Raw genomic sequence first — 19,389 nt, forward strand, 5'->3', positions numbered from 1 at the left:
AGTCAATAGTATTCCCTTTCTCCTGTTCTTAGGGATTAGAGCTGCTTCAGAAGCTAAGTAGAACACAAGATATCTGTTCTAGAGTGCACCACATCCATTGTTTGTAGTTCAAAAGAGTAGCACCACATCCAATTTTATGGAGCTCGACCTTAAATCAATTCTCAAACATATTTAAAAATAAATAAGAATATACTAAAAAATTAGAATATGCCAGTAAACCTTTACCGATCTTGCTGAATGTCAAAACCATTGCCAATACCCCTGCAACGGCTAGTCATTCATGAGGGTTTTTTAAATTTTTTACCATCCAGCAATATCTGACAACTGGTGGATTTTAAGTAAGCCTGATAAGCCTATTAAAATGGAGAAAAATAAAATGGATTATATGTTTTTATTTTTTTATTAAAAATATCAGTAGATGGTACTGCACATTATTTGTAGAATATGGTAAGGAAAGATAGATCCAATTCAGATTTACAGATAGATCTGCAATCAAATCTCAAACCTCAATTTGGGTCCAATAAACGCTCAGTAGCTTAAATAATGGGATTTAAATAGTATTTTTGTGAAACAAGACCCGAATCCAAGTCCGTAACCGAATGCAGTCACGAAGATTCGGTTCCTGTATTGGAAAACGAAAACGATGTGCAGCATCAGCCGATACATATGGATACGTAGCTTTCAAGTGAAAGAAGACAGACCGATGCGAATTTGAATCCAAGTCATAGAAGCAGATATGACCCGAACTGATCTATATCAAATCATATTCAGACGGCTCTGAAGCGCCTCTGTCTCGTTATAGAAAGCGTCGATGTGACGTGCATCGCAACGATCGAAATTAGCCAATTCTACGTTCATGTCCTTGACAATCGGGATTTGGTTTAGATTAGGGTTTAGATTCGAAGTCGTTAGTTCGAACTTGGCATTCAAGTTCAATTAGCTCGAGCTCGACTCAACTAATGAAACCTCGAGTTCGAGAATAGCTCAAGCAGCTCGAGTTCGACTTGACATTTACTTGTTGAGCTCGAGCTTGACTCGATTAAGGCTCGACAAACTTGTTTGCAGAATTGATGTTTATTGTTACCTATTGAACTTGAGTTCGACAAACTCGTTCGTTGATTAGAATTGATATTCATCATTACGTGTTGAGCTCGAACTCGATCAAGGCTCGACAAACTCGTAAAACTCGTTTAAATAAATCGAACTCGACTCAACAGTGTTGAACTCGAACTGAACTCGATTATGTGGACAAGTCAACTCAAGAACTCGAGCTCAACTTAAGCAAATGACTCGACTGGTGGCACCACCCAAATGCAAAAACAAGTCAAGCCAATCATGTTTTTTTAACTTTCATACAAATTTCTCGTAAACTTAAGCTGAACTAATGGGTCAAGTCTGTTCTTTAACTTTGATCAAAATTTTTAAATTAAAATTAAACTAAATAAATTTATTAATTTTTTTTAAAAAAGTTAGTATAACGAGAATGATCAATCGGATCGGGTCGATCTGGGTCGGGTCCGACGACTGGACGGCGCCTGGTTCTAGTACTCAAGATCGGGTAACGGCTGGAGGGTACGACGATACGTGATACTCTTTGTCCGGGTCCAATCCGTATCCGTATCTCGATGCTGACGTGGCACCCCGGTAAATGCGCGAGCGGTCGGGGGAAAAGACGTTTAAATTTTGAAATCTCTCTCCTCACTCTCTCTCTCTCTCTCTCTCTCTCTCTAGTTTGCTCGTCTGTGAGGGATATTAATACCGACCCGACGGGAGAGAGAGAAAAAGCACGTAAAAGGAAAATAAAATAAATTCCATTTTTACCTTTTACTCCCTCCACAGTTCGCCGTTCCTTCCTCTCTGTCTCCGCTTTTTCCTTTTCTTTTTTTTTTTCGCCTTTTTATTTCAAACTAAAACTCACCGTTTCCAGTCTCTCCCCTCCACACACTTCCTTCTTCCTCCCTCGTGAGCATGGCGTGGACGGAGGTCCGGCGGCCGGCGGGTTGCGTTGGGTTCGTCCGGCGAGCGACCCGGAGTTACGCGCGGCGCCGGCTCGCAAATCGGCGATTTTGATTCGTCTTTCCGCGATTTCCCTCCATTTTCTCTTTTTTTTCATGCTGCTGCGTCGTTTAGCTGGAGCTGCGATGATAGTGGAGTTGCCGTGGAGAAGTTTGGCGGGAGGAGGTGATCGGTCGGCGGACGATTTGTCTGTCGGTTTGGGCGACTGTTCTCGCTCGTCGCTCGTGGCGTGTCCTCGTTCTCCGGTTTTTTGCTTCGTGTACTGTTGATTCTCTTGATCCTTGCTGCCGCTGCTGCTTCTTGTCTCTTGCGTTCGACTTTCGACGAGCTGTCAGGAGTTGCTCGGCAAGTGGCTTCAGTGTGCTTTTCCAGGAGAGTTGCAGGTGGTTGCTGGGCGAGTGGCGTGGTGAGCTTCGACTCTCTTTCTCTTTCTCTCAGCGTCTTGTCTCTGTCTCTGTCTCTCTCGTAGTTTTTTTGTTTATCCATTTTATTTACTTCCGGTAACGCTTCAGAATGGCGGAGGTTCATCCGAAGAAGAGGACGCAGCGGCGAGGGAAGGAGGAGGTTGTTGAGAGTTCCAGAAGCATGTTCTCGATCCCTCAAGGTCAGTTCGAGCGTCCCCGTTCTTTATACTCCGCCGTTTTCAGTTCTTAAACCCCTTTTTAGGGCCTTCCTTTATGTATCTTATTCTTTGCCCTGATTGTTGTTTCCTGCTTCACCAGACCTCGCCATTTCCATTTTCTTCGTTTTTTTCTACGTGCACAAGTAGGCAGAAGACCAATGTTTTTATGCTGTTGAGATGCTTTTGGCTTTTGGGCGTTTACTCTTTTGAATTTGTATTTTTTGATCATGGTCTTCGTGAATTGCTCATCAAAAAATTGTTTATGGTGCTTTCGTTAAAAGAATTGTATAAAATAATTTATGATTTTCTGTTCTCATTTTCTTTCCTTTTGGCTGGCGGATTCAGAACGGGTTTAGCAGTGTTTCGTGGTAAATGTTGTGATTCTTTCTTTCTGGTGATTGTTGACATCCATAGCTGGATTTTCTGGACGTGTAGGCCGATGGTTCCCGTGACCACTTTTTGGGCATATCCGGTTTTCATTATGTTACTTCTTTCAGTTTTCTCTTGTTTTCGATGTATAAGATAATTTCATCATGCGTGATCTTTTACAATCACTCTGTTTTCTCTCGTTTGAAAATTGCGATCGGATTCCCTTTTCTTGTTGATGCACTTTCTTTCTTTATCACAAGGATCTTCTACGTTGTACTTACAAATTTCATGTTGTTCCGGTATTTCTTCAAATAACCGTGTTCTTTTGAATGTAATTTGTAGCAAGCGTGGTAAATTGGAAGTTGCGTAGACTAGCGGGAACTGGGGGTCCAAAAACAATAAATCTGAAAATTGTAAAAGAAGTGGCTGCCTTGTTAGGAGAATGGCTACAAGTTAACGTGGAACAGTCTGTCAAGTGAGTGTTAGATGGGCGTTCAGAATGGTCATTTGGCTTTCAGTTGGGACCACGACGGACGGCCAGTATGCAGCCGGTAGGCTTTGCAGAAAACAGGACGAAACAATTATTTTTTTTCACCTAATTGTGTTCTCACTGGCAAAAGTAATGTTGGTAGGATCGGCGGTTTGGCGTCCTTTCTTTGTCTCGATTCTTATTGTTGATGCACTTGAGAAGGTTAGGTGGTTGTTTTGATCTCGTCCGAATCAAAGGATCTCAAGGATCTGTCTTTTTTCGGTTTAATTCAGGCTTGCTTGCTTTGCTAGTACTTGGGACAAAATGACGGCTTCTGTTTTAAGCGAGTTAAGTTTGCATCTTCTACACAACTGTTAAACTTTTTTTCATGTTTTAGACCCATATCAGTGGCCATAATTCTTGAACTTGAAGCTAAGGGGAAACTGCAACAGGAGAATGGTAGCTGGTTTTATTTTTCTTCAGCATTAGATAAACTACCTCTTTTTTTCTTGTTATATTTTTGGGAATATTTCCTGTAAATTTATTTTCTGAGTGCTGAATACAAAAAATTTGCCTTTTTTTGTTTTCTGTTTTCCCTTATAAAGATACTTTATGTGATGGATCATACCTTTTATTTCCAGGTAATGAACCCAAAACAAAGCAGGTCAGTGCAGCAGTGAAGTTGTTGAATCCTGCCTTTGGTGATCACTATTCTAGGAAACCCGTAAGCATTTCTGATTATACTTCTGAATCTTTGAAGAATGGTATTTATACTTTTGCTTTCATTACACATTCTCATGAAAGATTTGGGAAGTTATACTGCTCTTTATGCAAATCAATGAACAAATTGATATTTATGGAATGCACTTTGTAACTGGGTGGAGTTAGAGATTTAGTTGTTTATCTTTTAGGCCTATTTTAATTATGATATTTGTGGTGCATTACCATTTTAATGGTTGATAGTATTATACTCATTCATTCCAATTTACTTTTCATGAACTACAAATTATAAAAATCGTCAAACACTTCTGATATTTAGTTTGCATGTTGTTCAGCTTGGCGATAATGTGAAAAAGGTTTCTTCAAGGCCTATGAAGATGCTAATTGCTGAAGAGATGGAAAAAGAAACGGAGTGCGGTCGTCGTTCTCCAAGTATAATTGCAAGGTTGATGGGTCTTGATACACTGCCTGCACAGCAAGTGGAATCGAAACAGAAGCGAAGAGCTGTGGAAACTGCATATCAGACTTCAACATTTGATAAGCAACAAAACCGATCTGATGCATTGCTCCATGCCTATGAACGGTATCCTGGTGAAAGCATTTTGCATAAGATTCATCCCTCACATGTGCATGCCATGGAACATCAGGAGTTTAAAGATGTCTTTGAAGTTCAGGAGACGTCAAAGGCTCACAAACAACATTACTTTGGACATCGCAGTAGCAAAAGAAGCTCAAAACTACCAGAAGCAGAGATGGAATTTGTGAGGCAAAAACTGGTGGATGGAAAGCATCTCTCAACAGATGAGAAACTTTGGCGTTCAAAAGGGTTCCATGATGTACCAGATGATTTGGATTCTAAAAAAGATCTGTTCCTGAGGGTACTTCAGGAACCTGATTCATTATTCACAAAGCATCTTCACAATTTGCAGACCAGGCCATCCCCCACTGTGCCAAACCATATAACGGTTTTAAGATCAAGGACTAGAATGGAACTAGAAATTTCAGATAATTACAGTAATGGGGGCATATACTGGAAGTCTGAGCAACAGACTGAAGGGCGAATAAACATGCAGAAAGGTGGTGGTGGCTGTCCACTGAATCACAACGTTGCACATTTTTCTGGTGGAGGAAGTTCTGTTTGTCTACATAGACCTTGTCAACTACAAAGCCTTAAAGGTGATAACCATTCAATGGCTACAAGAATAGTTGTTCTGAAGCCTAGTCAACGGATGTCACATCCAGAGGCTAAGGTTTTCTCATCAGAATGTACCTGTACCGAACACAGAATGCATAGAGTTCGAAGATCTAGCAGGCAGGATTTGTTTGAGGAAGCTATTAACTGGCAGAGATTATCCAGAAACAGTTCAAGAATCAATGAGGGATCTGTTAGACCAAAGCCACGGGGTTCAAGGGAAATAGCTAGGGCAGTCACGAGGCAATTAAGACAAAGTGTTCACAGGAGCTCCAGCGTCCAGCACTCCTACAACTTGTCAAAGGAAGACTCCGTTTATCATTCAGGATCATTTGCCCATTGCCAGTGGCCACATGAACTGAGCAGCAGGTTTACCCCATCTTATTTTCCGGAGTCACCAGGCAACATGGAAGCTAGGAAGCACCTCTCTGATAGGTGGAAGACAGCACAGAGCAATGGCGAACGAGGACATCATGGAGGAAGTTCTAGCACCCTCGGTGAGATGCTGGGCCTGCCAGAACCAAATAATGAGAAGGGAAAGCCTTTCCTTACCTTAGGGGAGGTGATAGGCCAGGACGGCTGTAACTATGTTTCAGTTGGAAAAGAGGGATTGACAGGCTGTGGCTGCAGTACAGACCAAAGCAACTGGCAGTTTGGTCAAGATAGTCATGCTCGAAGAATGCGGAGGCCAAGGGCAGTTCCGTTCTTGACTGAAGGGTGTAGACATCTTAAAGCAACTGGCAGATTTAGTTCTGTTGATGATATTGCAAATGATCTGATTGCAAGGGAAGTTATTTCACCAATGCCTGAATGGTCATCTTCCTCAAGATGGCAGCCTGACTTGGAGGAGAAACCTTTCACCAAAAATTGGAATTTGGGTGGTGACGATGGATCTGGTTCATCAAAGTCAACAAAGCCAAATGATGACCATTTGTTGTCAGCAAAGAAATGCTCAACATCACATCATTCTTCAAGTATTGATGGTGGTGGGAGTGGCGTTGGTAAAAGACTTTTGTCTGACAGCTGCTCTTTGTTGCTGAGTGATCTGACACAGGATAGAAAGCAGCTGAAAGAGTCTGTTTCAGTTCATGAAAGCTATTCCGAGGCAGCCGCTGATCGTCATGATACACTTATTTATCAAGATTTGGAGCCATCAGATCATGCAACAGTTTTGAGGAAAGGTTGCAGCCGTGCTGATTCTCTTGACCATGACAATAGCATTGGCGAGGTTTGTCATAATATTTATTCTTTTCCTGTTCAAATCGATGCTTGGCTGTGTTGCTGCTGTTGCATGTTCTGCTTGTCTGCATGGTTGGTGCACACTGTCTGGATGGTGTCTTTACCTCTTTGATTTCTCTAAATTGTTCATCTTTGGTTGAGCTGTTCAGTGTTCACACAGACTGTTGATTGCCTTGATGTCAAGGCAACCTGACTTGGGACGAGAACTTTGTTATATCTTCCAATCATTAGAGACCAGGATGGAACTTGTATAGTAAGGCGATTTTGATAAGCTTGAAAAACAAGTTCAATGAGGGCATGAGTGAAGTTCAATGAGGGAATGAGTGAACTTTCATCTGCCCGTACATTCTGAATCAAACATGGTGAAAATTTTCTGCGCAGATTCATCATCGTCCTCAGGTCGAGGGCTCCAAATCAACCTGGACGTGATGTTGGTCCAATGACCCAAGCTCGTGTTCCCATACCATTTTTTCATTTTGACAAAATAATGTTTTGCTTGGTTATGCTTTTTGGTCATCCCCAACAGCAGCATCGAATCTAGACCCTTTTGATCCATAGGTTGATTTGAATATTTTGTGGTTGCAGGTTTCATCATCAGATCATTGTATAACATCACCACGTTCGTGTGTGACCCAAAATGGGCCAGATGATGCTGGACATGGCTCTCTGCAAAAGGATACTGCGGAACAGCCGAGCCCTGTCTCTATCCTGGAACCACCTTTTGAAGAAGAGTTTTCCAGTTCAGAATGCTTCGAGAAGATTAGTGCTGGTTTGGACGGTATGCTTAGCTTTTCTGCCATGCTTGCTCCGCTTGCGAAACCGGTAGTTTTTTTCTTAAGCTTTACTTTTCCTTAGCAGGGCTTCGCAAACAACTGCACCTTCTCAGGATGAAAACGTTGCAGAAAGATGACGCAGAAGACTCGGACTGCGAGTCATCGGTTTCTGAGGATCTCACGGATAGCTGCTGCAGCAATGCGGATGAAGCAGAATCCAAGGAGGAAGAGAACATGGAATTCTCATTCTTACGTGATACGCTGCTGAATTCAGGCTTTGACAGAGAACAGAATATCCTGTCAAACACATGGTATTCGCCGGAGCGGCCATTAGACCCATGCTTGTTCGACCAATTGGATAAGAAATATGGTGAGCAGGGGAAATTGTACACTGCGACTGCCAAGAATGTAAGGTCGCTACGGTCAGAAAGAAGGCTTCTATTTGACCGTATAAATGAGGGCCTCGCAGAAATACTGAGGCCTTGCATGGAGATGTATCCATGCTCGAATGTGAAGGTTAGGAGCAGGATGCTGCTGAGGTGGGGAGGACGGCAGTTGACAGAGGAGCTCTGGGAGCTAATACAGACCGGCATGACCATGCAGAGCAGCGAGACGGAGGACGGTGACGAGTTTATAGAGACAATGGTGAGGAAGGACCTCGCTGGGCACGGGGACTGGTTCAAGTTGGCAGAGAATGTTGAGCTGATCGGTTCAGAGATTGAGCAAGCTCTGTTATCGGAGCTCATGGTGGAAATGGCTACTGATCTTCATGTACGTTAAGACCACAAATTTTCTAATTTTCTCAAAAAGTGTAAGAACACGATGAAATAGTAACATGAAGTCAATAAGTTCTAAGACAGCATCATCTTACATGCTGCTGCTCAGATCCCATCATTTCCATTCTCCGCAGATCACGTTGTTCAGATCTAATGCCTGCTTGATTTTCTATTAAGCCAATCTATTTTCCTTTTTCCCTCCACAGTATTATTATGAATAATAGCATCTTAGGGAACCAAACCATGAATTTGTCCCGGAACAATTCCTTCCTAACGTTACGAACATACATTTACTTGCATCACATGGAGTTCATTTAAATTAGTGAACGGGTTGGATCCAAAATGGCTAAAATATGATGGATGGCGGGTTGGAGTTGTCATAGTCTCGTATATGGATCTAGTATCCTACCCATCTTAATTGCTCCATGCTATGTAGGTGGTCACATGCCTTGCACTATGCACGCATGCGCATCTTAAACACCATGCCATGTATACCAAACTCATGAAACATGCAAACTTAGAAAGAAATTGTTTTCAGTGGCTTGCCTATCTAATTACATGAATGGTCACATGCTACACGCCCAACTTATCACCATATTAAATTATACAAACACTTAAAAGGAATTGTATTTAAGATCTGACATATCCGAATTAATATATCCAACTCCAACAGGGTCAGTGTGGGTGATCCAATGTCGCATCTAATTTCTTTGTTCTACCAAAGTTGGAGCCTTGCCAGGCCCTTCCTGACCAGTTCATGGGCTGCTGTGGTCAATTAATTTCTTGCTCTACCACCTAAGTGGACTCCAAGAAGGAATATCTCTTTAACCCATTTATAGGTGAGCAAAAGCAAAGCAAGACTGCATTCATTGTTTTCCAAACTTGGGCCATTTTGGGTCTGGAACTGTCTCATGAACACGATGCTGTTAGTGTGTCTATATATATATATATATATAATTCAAATAGTTTTTTTTTGTCAGTCACCTCGTTTAAATGCTCTTGGTTGTGACTTCATTAGCTTCATTACTTGGTGTAATGAACATGGCAGCCGTTATTAACGATGGCATGTCTAAACATGAGATATCACGTTTTGATTCCTTTGTCCATCTCCTTTAACGGCTGCAACCAGCAACGGAATGTGCATATCATGTTCACGAAAAGCTGGGCAGGGGATGGCATAAAAGCGCCAATGGACAGATGAAGAGAGCTAGAAGAAGGAAATGGGAGGAAGGTTGAAGACACTTCTTGGTACTGCCCTCTTCGTCCTGCTCATTTTCCGCGTCTGTGGTTCTCTAGATGATTCAGTCTCTGTCGTGAAGCATGAAAGGAGCAGACCGGTGGCAATGGTGGAGAGAAAAATAAGGGGAGAGAGAGGAAGAAGAGACTATGTTGGTGGTAGCTACTATCATATGCTTCCTCATTTTCCGGTGCCGCCGTCCGGCCCGTCTCCCGGTCACAACGGGCAGCCTATCTATAATGCTGTTTCTCCCCCTCCTCCTCTGCGGCATTGTTGTTGAATCCTTGCGACTTGTGGTCTCTGTCCCATACTTCTGAGTGCAACTTGGGGTTGGGCAGACCGCTAGCGGTTTATGCCGAGAGATTGGCCCAGCAGAGGTATTGAACTCTAGACCTCTTCTGTTTGAAGTTAATTCGAAGATCTTCATATTCCATTGTTTTTATATGTAATGGCAAATGGGGTTTTCCCATGATCATTTCTTGGTGTAGTACATGACAAAGTCATCTTTGCAATGGATGCATCTTTTATCCCAAGGGATGCAAGAAATTGATCACTTAGACATTTGATTATCAAAGGCGATTGGTTCGGAGGAAAATCTAATGGGAGATGTTATGAATAAAAAGAATAAAGAATGAATGAATACAATATGACAGCAAACAAAAGCACTGCACTTCGTTGAAGGAGTCTTGATGATTGGAATAGATGCATGAAATATTGTGTTTCAAAGAACACAACGTTCCTCTGACCAAACACCCCTTGCAAAACCTCGATGTAAATATCTATTTGTTCTTTTTCTTTTTTCAGTTTTATAAAGAAAAATTCATGTGAAAAACATAAAATTTAGGTGTAGTTAGTTAGGTAAACATCAAACTCCGTGGCTAGTACACAAGTGTTAACAACTAGTGTTTTGAAAAAGAGACTTGAAGGCCTTTCATTTTCTCTGCCTCAGAGGTCCTATATGCTACATTGGCATTAGTGAAAACAACAGTGTCCCCTTCAACTTAGTTATTATGGACTACCATTTAAGACACAAAGACATAACGTCCGCACAAAAATCAAACAAACTAGAGACCTGCCTTTTCACATGCCACTAACAGCCTAACCCGATTAGTAAGTAACCCGATCAGCAAGTAAAGGCTATGAACCTACTGGAAAACTATAGAAGGCTCCATCCGGCCCATATCTCTTATACCCCCAAGTTCATGCCAGTTTGAATTTCATATTTATGCATTGTTTCAATCATTGAGAAGTTAATCAACTAGTTTGAGAAAAATAATTATATAAAATAGTGAAGATTCGTTCTCTGCTTGATTTGTTTATTATAATTAAGGGGAACGACCGTGGTTTTAAATTTTAACTCAAATATTTGTCTTTTTTCTTATGTTACAAAAATTGCTTAACGTGCAAGTGATAATTGCTGCTCAACTTTTATGCCAAAACAGATTAGCATTCAATTTTTGATTTAGAACATAATGAAAACTGTTGAAGTGGAGAAACAATTCATAAAATTACCCTTCTCAATCGAAATTATTTAAGAAAGAAAGAAAATGAGATCATTTCAATAAAATTACATAAATTTTAAATTACCCATACACTTTAACCTTTTTTTGTTATTTAGAAGCAGTTCTTTGAAAATTTCCCTTAAAAGTTCAGCATCCATTTTTATTAACCTTTGAAAATTGAACAGCCATTTATTATGTGTCCAAAAATAGTTAAGTGGCTCTAAGAACATGTTACATGTGAATGGTTAGTCAAAAGCTTCATGGTTCCAAAGATCCAAATCCAAATAAATCTCAAGTTGGTCCACAATGGCATTGGTTTCCGGATCTGATAAATATCCGATCCAAATGGATTTGCTGGATATCCAATCCAACGACCATTGTACATCATCATATCATATCAAATAAGGATTTGGTTGCGCCAGCCTCAAAAGCGCTACTGACCCACTTAATCTTAAGCATAGTAAAATTACGCATCCACCCTTTTTGGTTCGGTGTCTCGACCAAATCAACCAATCAAAACTAAACCACCATTAGATGAACTTAACCCAGCTCGACCAACTCCTCCACTGCTCTCTATTTAAGCCGCACCAAGCCCTAACCCTGGGCACACCCATCAATCGAACCCAGCACTTCTCAGCCATTCAAAACATTCCTAGGCCCCCAAAAATGGCACGGTTCGAAACCACCCACGTCTTGGTGCTTGGACTCGTGACCCTCCTAGCACTTGGACTCGCCCCGGCCATCTCGGCTCGAACCCTCCTTGACGATGCTGGCATGCTCGCACCCTTATCAGGCCCACTGCTCGACCCATCGACCACCACAACCACAACGGCGACCTTTCCGAACTCACCCACCGTGGGTCCAGCCGTGGTCCCGTTGGCACCCTTGTCAACCCCAGCACTCGAACCTCCGACCACCACCGGGACCGCGACATTCCCGAACCCACCCACCGTGGGTCAGGCCGTCGTTCCGCCCAGTGGGGACCACACTCTCGCTTTCTTCATGCACGACATCTTAGGCGGGACCCACGCCACTGCCCGGCCGGTCACCGGCATAGTCAACGGCGTGGACGCCAACGGCCACCTCGCCTTCGGCAAGTCCACCGACTTCTTCCCCCCCACCGGCGGGGTCCCGCTCCCCGACTCCAACGGCATCGGCAGCTTTCCGGTCACCGACGGCAACGTCCAGCCGTTCCTCACCGGCCTCGGCGGGACCACGGCCGTGCAGGAGAGCGGCGCCGTGGGCGGGAACCTGCCCTTCGTGAACGCCGGCCAGCTGCCCATCGGCGCCACGCTCGGGAGGCTGGAGTTCGGCACCATAACGGTCATCGACGACGAGCTGACGCAGGGGCACGAGCTGGGCTCGCCCGCCGTCGGCAGGGCCCAGGGCTTCTACCTGGCCAGCTCGGAGGACGGCAGCAGCCAGACCATGGTTTTCACGGCCATGCTGGGGAGCGACGGGGGAGCCGTCGACACCATCAGCTTCTTCGGCGTACACCGGACCGCCGTGCCGGAGTCGCACATAGCCGTCATCGGCGGAACCGGCAGGTATGAGAACGCCAAGGGGTACGCCACTATCCAGACCCTCCATCCGGCCGACACCCATGAGACCGACGGCGTGGAGACGGTGCTACAGTTCCAAGTCTACCTCTCTTGATTTCCATTTCAAGTCCGCCATGGATTCAGTTGTCTGTCAAATTGTGTTTGTGTGAGTCGAGTTTTTAGGTGTGTGATTGCAAGTGGTTGACGTTCAAGTTGAGTTTCTTATTTTATGGCCTTTGTCTCGACCAAATTATACATATATGAAATTGTTTTAAGATTTTGGCCAAATCTCACAAGCAATGAAGTTTCTTCGAATATAAACGGCTTCATCGCAGCTCTGGTGGATTCATTGAATTCTTTTGAGTTGATCCATTGAATGTTCGAAGATGGATATTCTGGTACATGATTTCCAGATCTTATTTATACTGTAGCATTGTGATCGTTGATATATTACAGATACGCAGTAGAATCGCAGATTTATTTAGTTGCACATAAGAATCTTTGTTTGATCCTTCATTTCAAAAATAAATATGTAAACTTTTATTGATGAGATTAGCCGACAATTTTATATGATCCGGCCTATTCATAACTGGCCTCAGGTCCTTGGTCTAGCATATCTTAATCCGCCTGACAATTTCAGTTCTTTTCACAAAGGGGCTATAAACCAATTAACCATTTAGCTGACCTTCTTCTTATGTGTTCTAAAGTTTCCTCTCAATTTTCGATTTAAACTCTCACATTTCCACTCCATTCAATCAAAAATATGTGTTCACCTTAATGTTATTTTAAGTCTGAATATTAAACCGGGATATCTAATGTCACGACACAACCCACTTTCATACCAGGTTGAGGCAAATCTCAACCCACCTCCTACCTACTTCTCTTCCTTTCACAAGAAAGGTGATGAACCATGACAATTAATTACCCGATCAACCAAGGTCAAAGCCTAAATTTTTTTAGGGGGCCACATAGTATTTTCAAAATGTATATAGGAACCAAACAATATTTTTAGAAATTTTGAAAAATTCAAATTTAAAAATTTTTCAAAAGTAGAAATGTTCTTTTTCGAATACGAATAGATACATGGCCCTTGCCGGCAAGGGCATAGTATGAGAATCGAACTGTAGTTTCAAAACTAACTTTAATAGAAGCTAAAATTTGATTGTTAAAATTTATTATATAAGTTAAACTAAAATTTTTTATTTTACATAAAATTTTAAAAATCTAAAGGGGGCATAAACCTTGCACCGTCCCACTGCTTTCACCCCTGCCTATCTATGGGCACCCCTTCCCTCCACCCTTATAGCCGATCTTTTTATATATATATCAACATTCGTCTCAATCTTCAATATAAAACTAAATTTTTAAATATTAAAAAAAAAAACCCCTGAATATCTTTCTTCAAATAGAAATTGCAAAATGAGACGACGGCGCTCTTGAGTGGGCCACTGAAGTACTGAACCGAATGGATTTCCAAGACTAATACCGTCACGATCTTGTGCAATTACCTGATTAGGTGCTCATAATAAAAGTTTTATATGTTTAATCTCTTCAGTTAAGTTACATATAACAGAAAATAGAACGCATAGGTACATAGAAAACATTAGCTCTATTTAGGCAGATAATTAACTGGTCATGCAATTTCGGCTACTTGAATGGATTCTTCAATAAATCACATTTTTGCAACACAACTGTGATCTACCATTTTAAAAGAACAGAATTTGCTATTACGTAATTTCACATTTAAAAGAAATAGCTTCTGCCAATCATCAAGTCTCAGCAAAACCGTGATTAATCCATGAACTTTGACTAAAACAACGCAGAAAAATTGTTCTTCGAGCAACTGATCACGACCTTGTGGTAGGAGATGAAACAAGAAGGATTGATTTATTAGACTGGTAATGAGTGGAGAAGAATGAGGACATTGACGCTTCTCTTCTTTCTTTTTATGATCAGAAATTCTACGAAGACCGCTTGATGAGCCCGTTGATCGGAGGAAAAACTGCCGGTAAGCCGTCGCGTTCATCTCTTCAAGAACAAAAACATACACAATATTCTTCATTATTTACTTTAATTGAACTTCTTCACACAGAACAGTACACTCGGATAATTTCAAATTTTCTACAATGGCCACGCCATGAACACTCAGACACTTTGTAGATAGGAAAAAGAGAGTGAGAAGAAACAGAGACCAGAGACTTTCTCAGCACCAAGATGATTTCCCCCATGCAAGCCTTTCTAGTAGGAGAGGTAGACCTCGAACTGCAGCACGGTCTGTGCGCCGTCCGTCTCGTGGGTGTTGACCGGAGGGAGGGTTCGGATGGAGGCGTGGCCCTTGGCGTTGACGTACTTTCCGGTGCCGCCGATGACGGCGATGTACGACTCCGAGACGGCGGTGCGGTGCACGCCGAAGAAGCTGAGGCTGTCAGCGAAGCCGCCGCTCTCCAGCAGGGCCGTGAAGGCCAAGGTCTGGCTGCTGCCGTCCTCAGAGCTGGCCACGTAGAAGCCCTGGGCCTTGCCCACCACGGGGGAACCCAGCTCGTCGCCCTGGGTCAGCTGGTCGTCTATGACGGTAATGGTGCCGAACTCCAGCTTCTCCAGCGTCGCCCCCAGAGGCAGCTGGCCGCCGTTCACGAACGGCTGGTTCTGCCCCCCGGCGGCGCTGCCAACCTGCAAGGCCGTGACGCCGCCCAGGCCCGTCAGGAACGACTGGACGGTGCCGCCGTTGGTGTCCACGTTCTGGCCGTTGGCGTTGGGGAGCGGGACACCGCCGTTGCCGAGGAAGACGTCCGTTGGCTGGGCGAAGGCGAGCATGCCGGCGGCCGCGACGCTATTGACTATGCCGGTGACTGCCCGGGCGGTGGGGTGGGTCCCGCCCAGGATGTCGTGCATGTAGAAAGTGAGACTGTGGTCTCCACCTGGCGTCGTTTCTGGGACCACAGCGGGACCCACGACTGGTGGGTCGGGCAATGGTGTGGTGGGTGCGTCTAGTGGGCTCGGCAAGGGTGCGAGCGGTCCGGGACCCTCGTCTAGGAGGGTTCGAGCGCAGATGGCTGGGGCAAGTGTGAGTGCTAGCAAGGCCATGAACCCAAGCATGGAGAGAGAGGCAGCCTTAAACTGTGCCATTTTTGTTGGTTTATGAACTTTGGCGAGGATTTAGAGAGAGAGAGAGAGAGAGAATACTGTGTTTGATTGATGAGTATGGTTAGGTTAGGACTTGGTGTGGTTTAAATAGAGAGAGAGATTTAGAGAGAGAGAGAAAGAGGAGTTGGTGCAAGCTTTCTCCTGAGTGCCTTGATGGAGTTGTTGCTCAGCCTGCTACTTGCTCCTCTTTCATTTTTCTACTAAAATGGGTTTGAAGGTGGGTTAGATTGGTCTAGAGATGCCAATGGGTCGGGTTATTCATCTAATTGTTGATCCCAATCTAGGTCCATTCTTCTATTTTGGGCATTCAAAATTATTCACTTCCAAATCAAAAGTTGGACCCGGGTTTGTTATTTAATAGTTTCATGCAACTTGGGGACTTGGTTAACTGAAACAAATTTAATCAATTATCTGTTTATCAATCAGACTTGGTCTTATTCTTTGTGTCGGCCGCTGGTCTTGTAAAAAATCGGTTGTCAATTTGATTCTCATGGTTGCTATTCTTCTAAACTGCAAATGGCAGATGTGTGACGCTCTAGTTAATGGGTATACCGCTCCCTTGGGTATCAAAACTGAAACAAACTTAGTCAGTTATCTGTTTATCAGTCCTGCTTTTCAATATTGATTAGGTACATGAAACTTTGATATGGCCAATAATTTGGACCAGATCTATCAGATCATTAGTCCAAATCTAGTGACACATAAGCTGACGTGGGCAGTTGCCCACGCTAGCAACAAATTTTTTATTTATTTTTACATACTTTTACGTAGATCTTTTACAATTATTTACTTATTTATATATGTTATGCACCTTTAAAAATGAGAATTTCTATAAGAGTGTCTTTGGTAATGCTAATCGGATTCTGTTGACAACTGAGGACAAATAATTAGCGTATGGGCTGTGCCATCTGAATATGATTCTCAGATCGTAACCGAATCCAGAATCCAGATACCTCATTCAAACCCTACTGCTTGATGTTTTGGGTTTCGAGCTAGTTGGATTCGGGTTCAAACAGTCACATTCGAGCCAAAATCTAAAAACCAATTGGATCAGTTTCGGTTGTCTAAGACCCAGTAAAGGCGATTCCCAATGCAAATCTTCTGATCCTTCTACATCCCTACCAATCTCTTCCCATGATACTTAAAGTGAATTTTGGACCCAAGTTGTTCAGATCATTACAGTTCCTCAATCAAACAAGGTACTCTTTCTTTCAATTGCTTGCTGATGCCCTACTTATTGTCTCTAGAAGCATAATGGATCGTAACTAATGCACATTCAATGCGAATTAAAGAAAGCAAATAAGACATAGCTTGCTTTCGAGATCAATGCTCCAAAGAAGTCTCGACTCCTACAAGAACTCTTTGTCTTTCCATCCCAGTGGCCGGAAAACCACTCCCGGAAAAAGAGAAAAAGAGAGAGACCTTGATGCACTGGTGCTGGTCCTGCCTGATCTCCGGCTTCTTTTTATTTGGATTCTTTTCCTTATGTCCAGGCCAAAGGGAAAATGCCAAAATTGTCAAAGGTTTTTGCCCACGAGAGATACCTACCTTCGCTCTTTCGGAAAAGAAGATCCACTGAGTTTTGAACTCGTGACATTGTGTAGCACAACCCAGGAGTCGCTTTTGTCAGAAGGGAAAAGACATTGGGACCGATTAGTATTTGAAGCATGCATTCTAGAAAGCTTAGGGAAACTCTTAGGAGGAATGCGATAGTCTTAATTTGAGATTTGAGGTGATCTCAGATAATTGAGAATTTGGTATCTATGGGTTTTAAGGGACCTCAAATATGAGGCTTTCGCTATACACTAAGGTTGTGTTTGAAATCCTAGAATTTTGATACTGGAGTCAAAATTCCAACTCAAACTGTAATTGATATGAAAATTCCAGTTCTAGTTTTCCTTTTTTGGTGTTTGATAAGATTCCAGAATGAATTAAAGAAAACTTGTTTGATGAAAAGAGAGTTAAAATGTCAGCAGCCCTCAATTAAAAAACATCATGCCTTATGCCCCAATGTGATAAAAAAAAAATCCGGAATTCTAGAACCATAGCTCCAGTAATCAAAATTCTTTGTTTGATAACCAAATTCAAGAATGGGAACAGTGATTCTTTTCATTGATTCCAAGCGAATCAAACATTCCCCTAAGGAGTTTATATATATATTTTTCACATAGCAGTAAAATCCGGTGTTTGTTTACATGGCAAGTCTCGCACAAAAAAGAATCTTAGATCAGACTAAGATCTGAGATCCAAGCCTATCAAACACACTTTTCGATTACATGCATCAAACCCTTTTTACTCATCGTTGGACTTGCGAAGGGAAGGGACTAGTAGAAAACGCAGAGTGAAAAACTGAGAATCCAATTACTTGACAAAGAACTACCAATTACTTAACAACCTACCTTACAAGTTCCTCAAATTTCTTTATAATCTTGGATGTAGCACTAAGTTTTTCAAAGTGAGACGTTATAAACTACATCCCTTAAGGCACATTCATCCGCACGTGTGATACTTCAAATCCAAGTGTTGAACCGGCTCTGGTACCACAGTAATGACGCAGCACCCTCCCACATTGGGCTCAGGCCCATACGATCCTAACCCACACTCTAATAACTTCAGTTCCAATTCAGAAGAAAACTTTTTTTTTTTTGGGAGGGAACCAAAGCTCCTATGTACGTTGGGCTGGTTTGTTACATGTAAACCCATCAAGAACTTAGTTATAATATTATTTTATCTAAATATATATTATTATCATCAATTACATTTATATATTATATTGTATATATTTTTATTATAATTGAACCAGGACGGGCTCATGCCCAAGTTGCAGCCAGTCGTCGGGACTGATGCCCACCCATATCATGCAAACTTTGCTTCTCATTATTAGAACACCAAAATGATGTATAAACACGCGCGCGCACACACACACACAGAAGAGAATTTTTTCTTTTTTTTTATTAGTTCGCTTGAGAAATGATGGAACAATTTCTTCTTTCTCTTAGAGATACATACTCAATTTTGTAATAGAAAAAAAGCAAGAGTTGGCAAAAATGTTAGATGAAAAATATAGTAATAAAAATAACAAAAAATGAATAAAAGAATCTTAAACGAGGATCGTCCATCAAAAGGATGGATGACCTTCATTTGATGTCGGGGAATGTTAACTAAAAGATAGGAGTCTATATACACTCTACCTTTTAGTTAACATTTCGGGACATCAAACGAAGGTCATCCATCTTTTTGAAGGATTTTTCTCTTTTCATTTATTCTTTCCCCTTCCAGCCTACTCTTGAGCATATCCACATTTTCACTAGTCACATATATGGGCTCAAAGTTGCTTTTGGGAGGGAGCATCTAATTCCTCCACTCATGCAACTTTCCACTATTTTGCTTCCTTCCTTCCTTCTGATGCATTGGTATCCATTTCTACCATTGGGAATTCTTCCTGTCCATCAATTTTGAAACATTATGAAGTCTTGAAACAATGTCACTCAAACCCAATAGCTCATCCTAGCTAAACTCTCCATGAAAACAAGCCAAATCTTGAACATGTCAAGATTGATTCATTAATTTACTAATCTGGTTCATTACATTGCCAATAAATGTGTCCCTCTGGGGTTGGTGCAATAACTTGGAGTGGTGGTTGGTAAGCAGTCAGTCTCTATTTTGAGTGTCAGAAACATCAACCTCTTGTACTGTAAGAGAAATGGTCATCGATGCACAAGTTAAAACACAGTGGGGGCGACGCCCTAAAGCACCGAAAGCCAGCTCTGTACCCAATAAGGACAAAAG

At 42.4% G+C, this 19,389-nt stretch overlaps 3 protein-coding genes across 3 annotated transcripts; 2 read left to right on the forward strand and 1 right to left on the reverse strand.

Moving 5' to 3' along the window:
* The first annotated feature begins 1,899 nt into the window (after window positions 1-1,899).
* Window positions 1,900-8,294, forward strand: LOC116254520 (uncharacterized). Its single transcript, XM_031629959.2, has 6 exons — window positions 1,900-2,422; window positions 2,529-2,620; window positions 4,118-4,200; window positions 4,532-6,616; window positions 7,213-7,405; window positions 7,486-8,294. Exons 2-6 carry the CDS (start codon window positions 2,530-2,532, stop codon window positions 8,178-8,180), a joined length of 3,147 nt encoding a protein of 1,048 aa, XP_031485819.1. The 5' UTR covers window positions 1,900-2,422; window position 2,529; the 3' UTR covers window positions 8,181-8,294.
* Window positions 8,295-11,537: 3,243 nt separating this feature from the next.
* Window positions 11,538-12,585, forward strand: LOC116254961 (dirigent protein 24-like). The gene has a single exon (XM_031630639.1). It carries the CDS (start codon window positions 11,582-11,584, stop codon window positions 12,569-12,571), a length of 990 nt encoding a protein of 329 aa, XP_031486499.1. The 5' UTR covers window positions 11,538-11,581; the 3' UTR covers window positions 12,572-12,585.
* Window positions 12,586-14,561: 1,976 nt separating this feature from the next.
* On the reverse strand, window positions 14,562-15,640 carry LOC116254896 (dirigent protein 25-like). The gene has a single exon (XM_031630534.2). The coding sequence runs from the start codon at window positions 15,580-15,582 to the stop codon at window positions 14,695-14,697; it is 888 nt and encodes a 295-aa protein (XP_031486394.1). The 5' UTR covers window positions 15,583-15,640; the 3' UTR covers window positions 14,562-14,694.
* Window positions 15,641-19,389: the final 3,749 nt, after the last annotated feature.

Source organism: Nymphaea colorata, chromosome 5 (assembly GCF_008831285.2).
Source record: "Nymphaea colorata isolate Beijing-Zhang1983 chromosome 5, ASM883128v2, whole genome shotgun sequence".
Classification (NCBI taxonomy): Eukaryota; Viridiplantae; Streptophyta; class Magnoliopsida; order Nymphaeales; family Nymphaeaceae; genus Nymphaea; species Nymphaea colorata.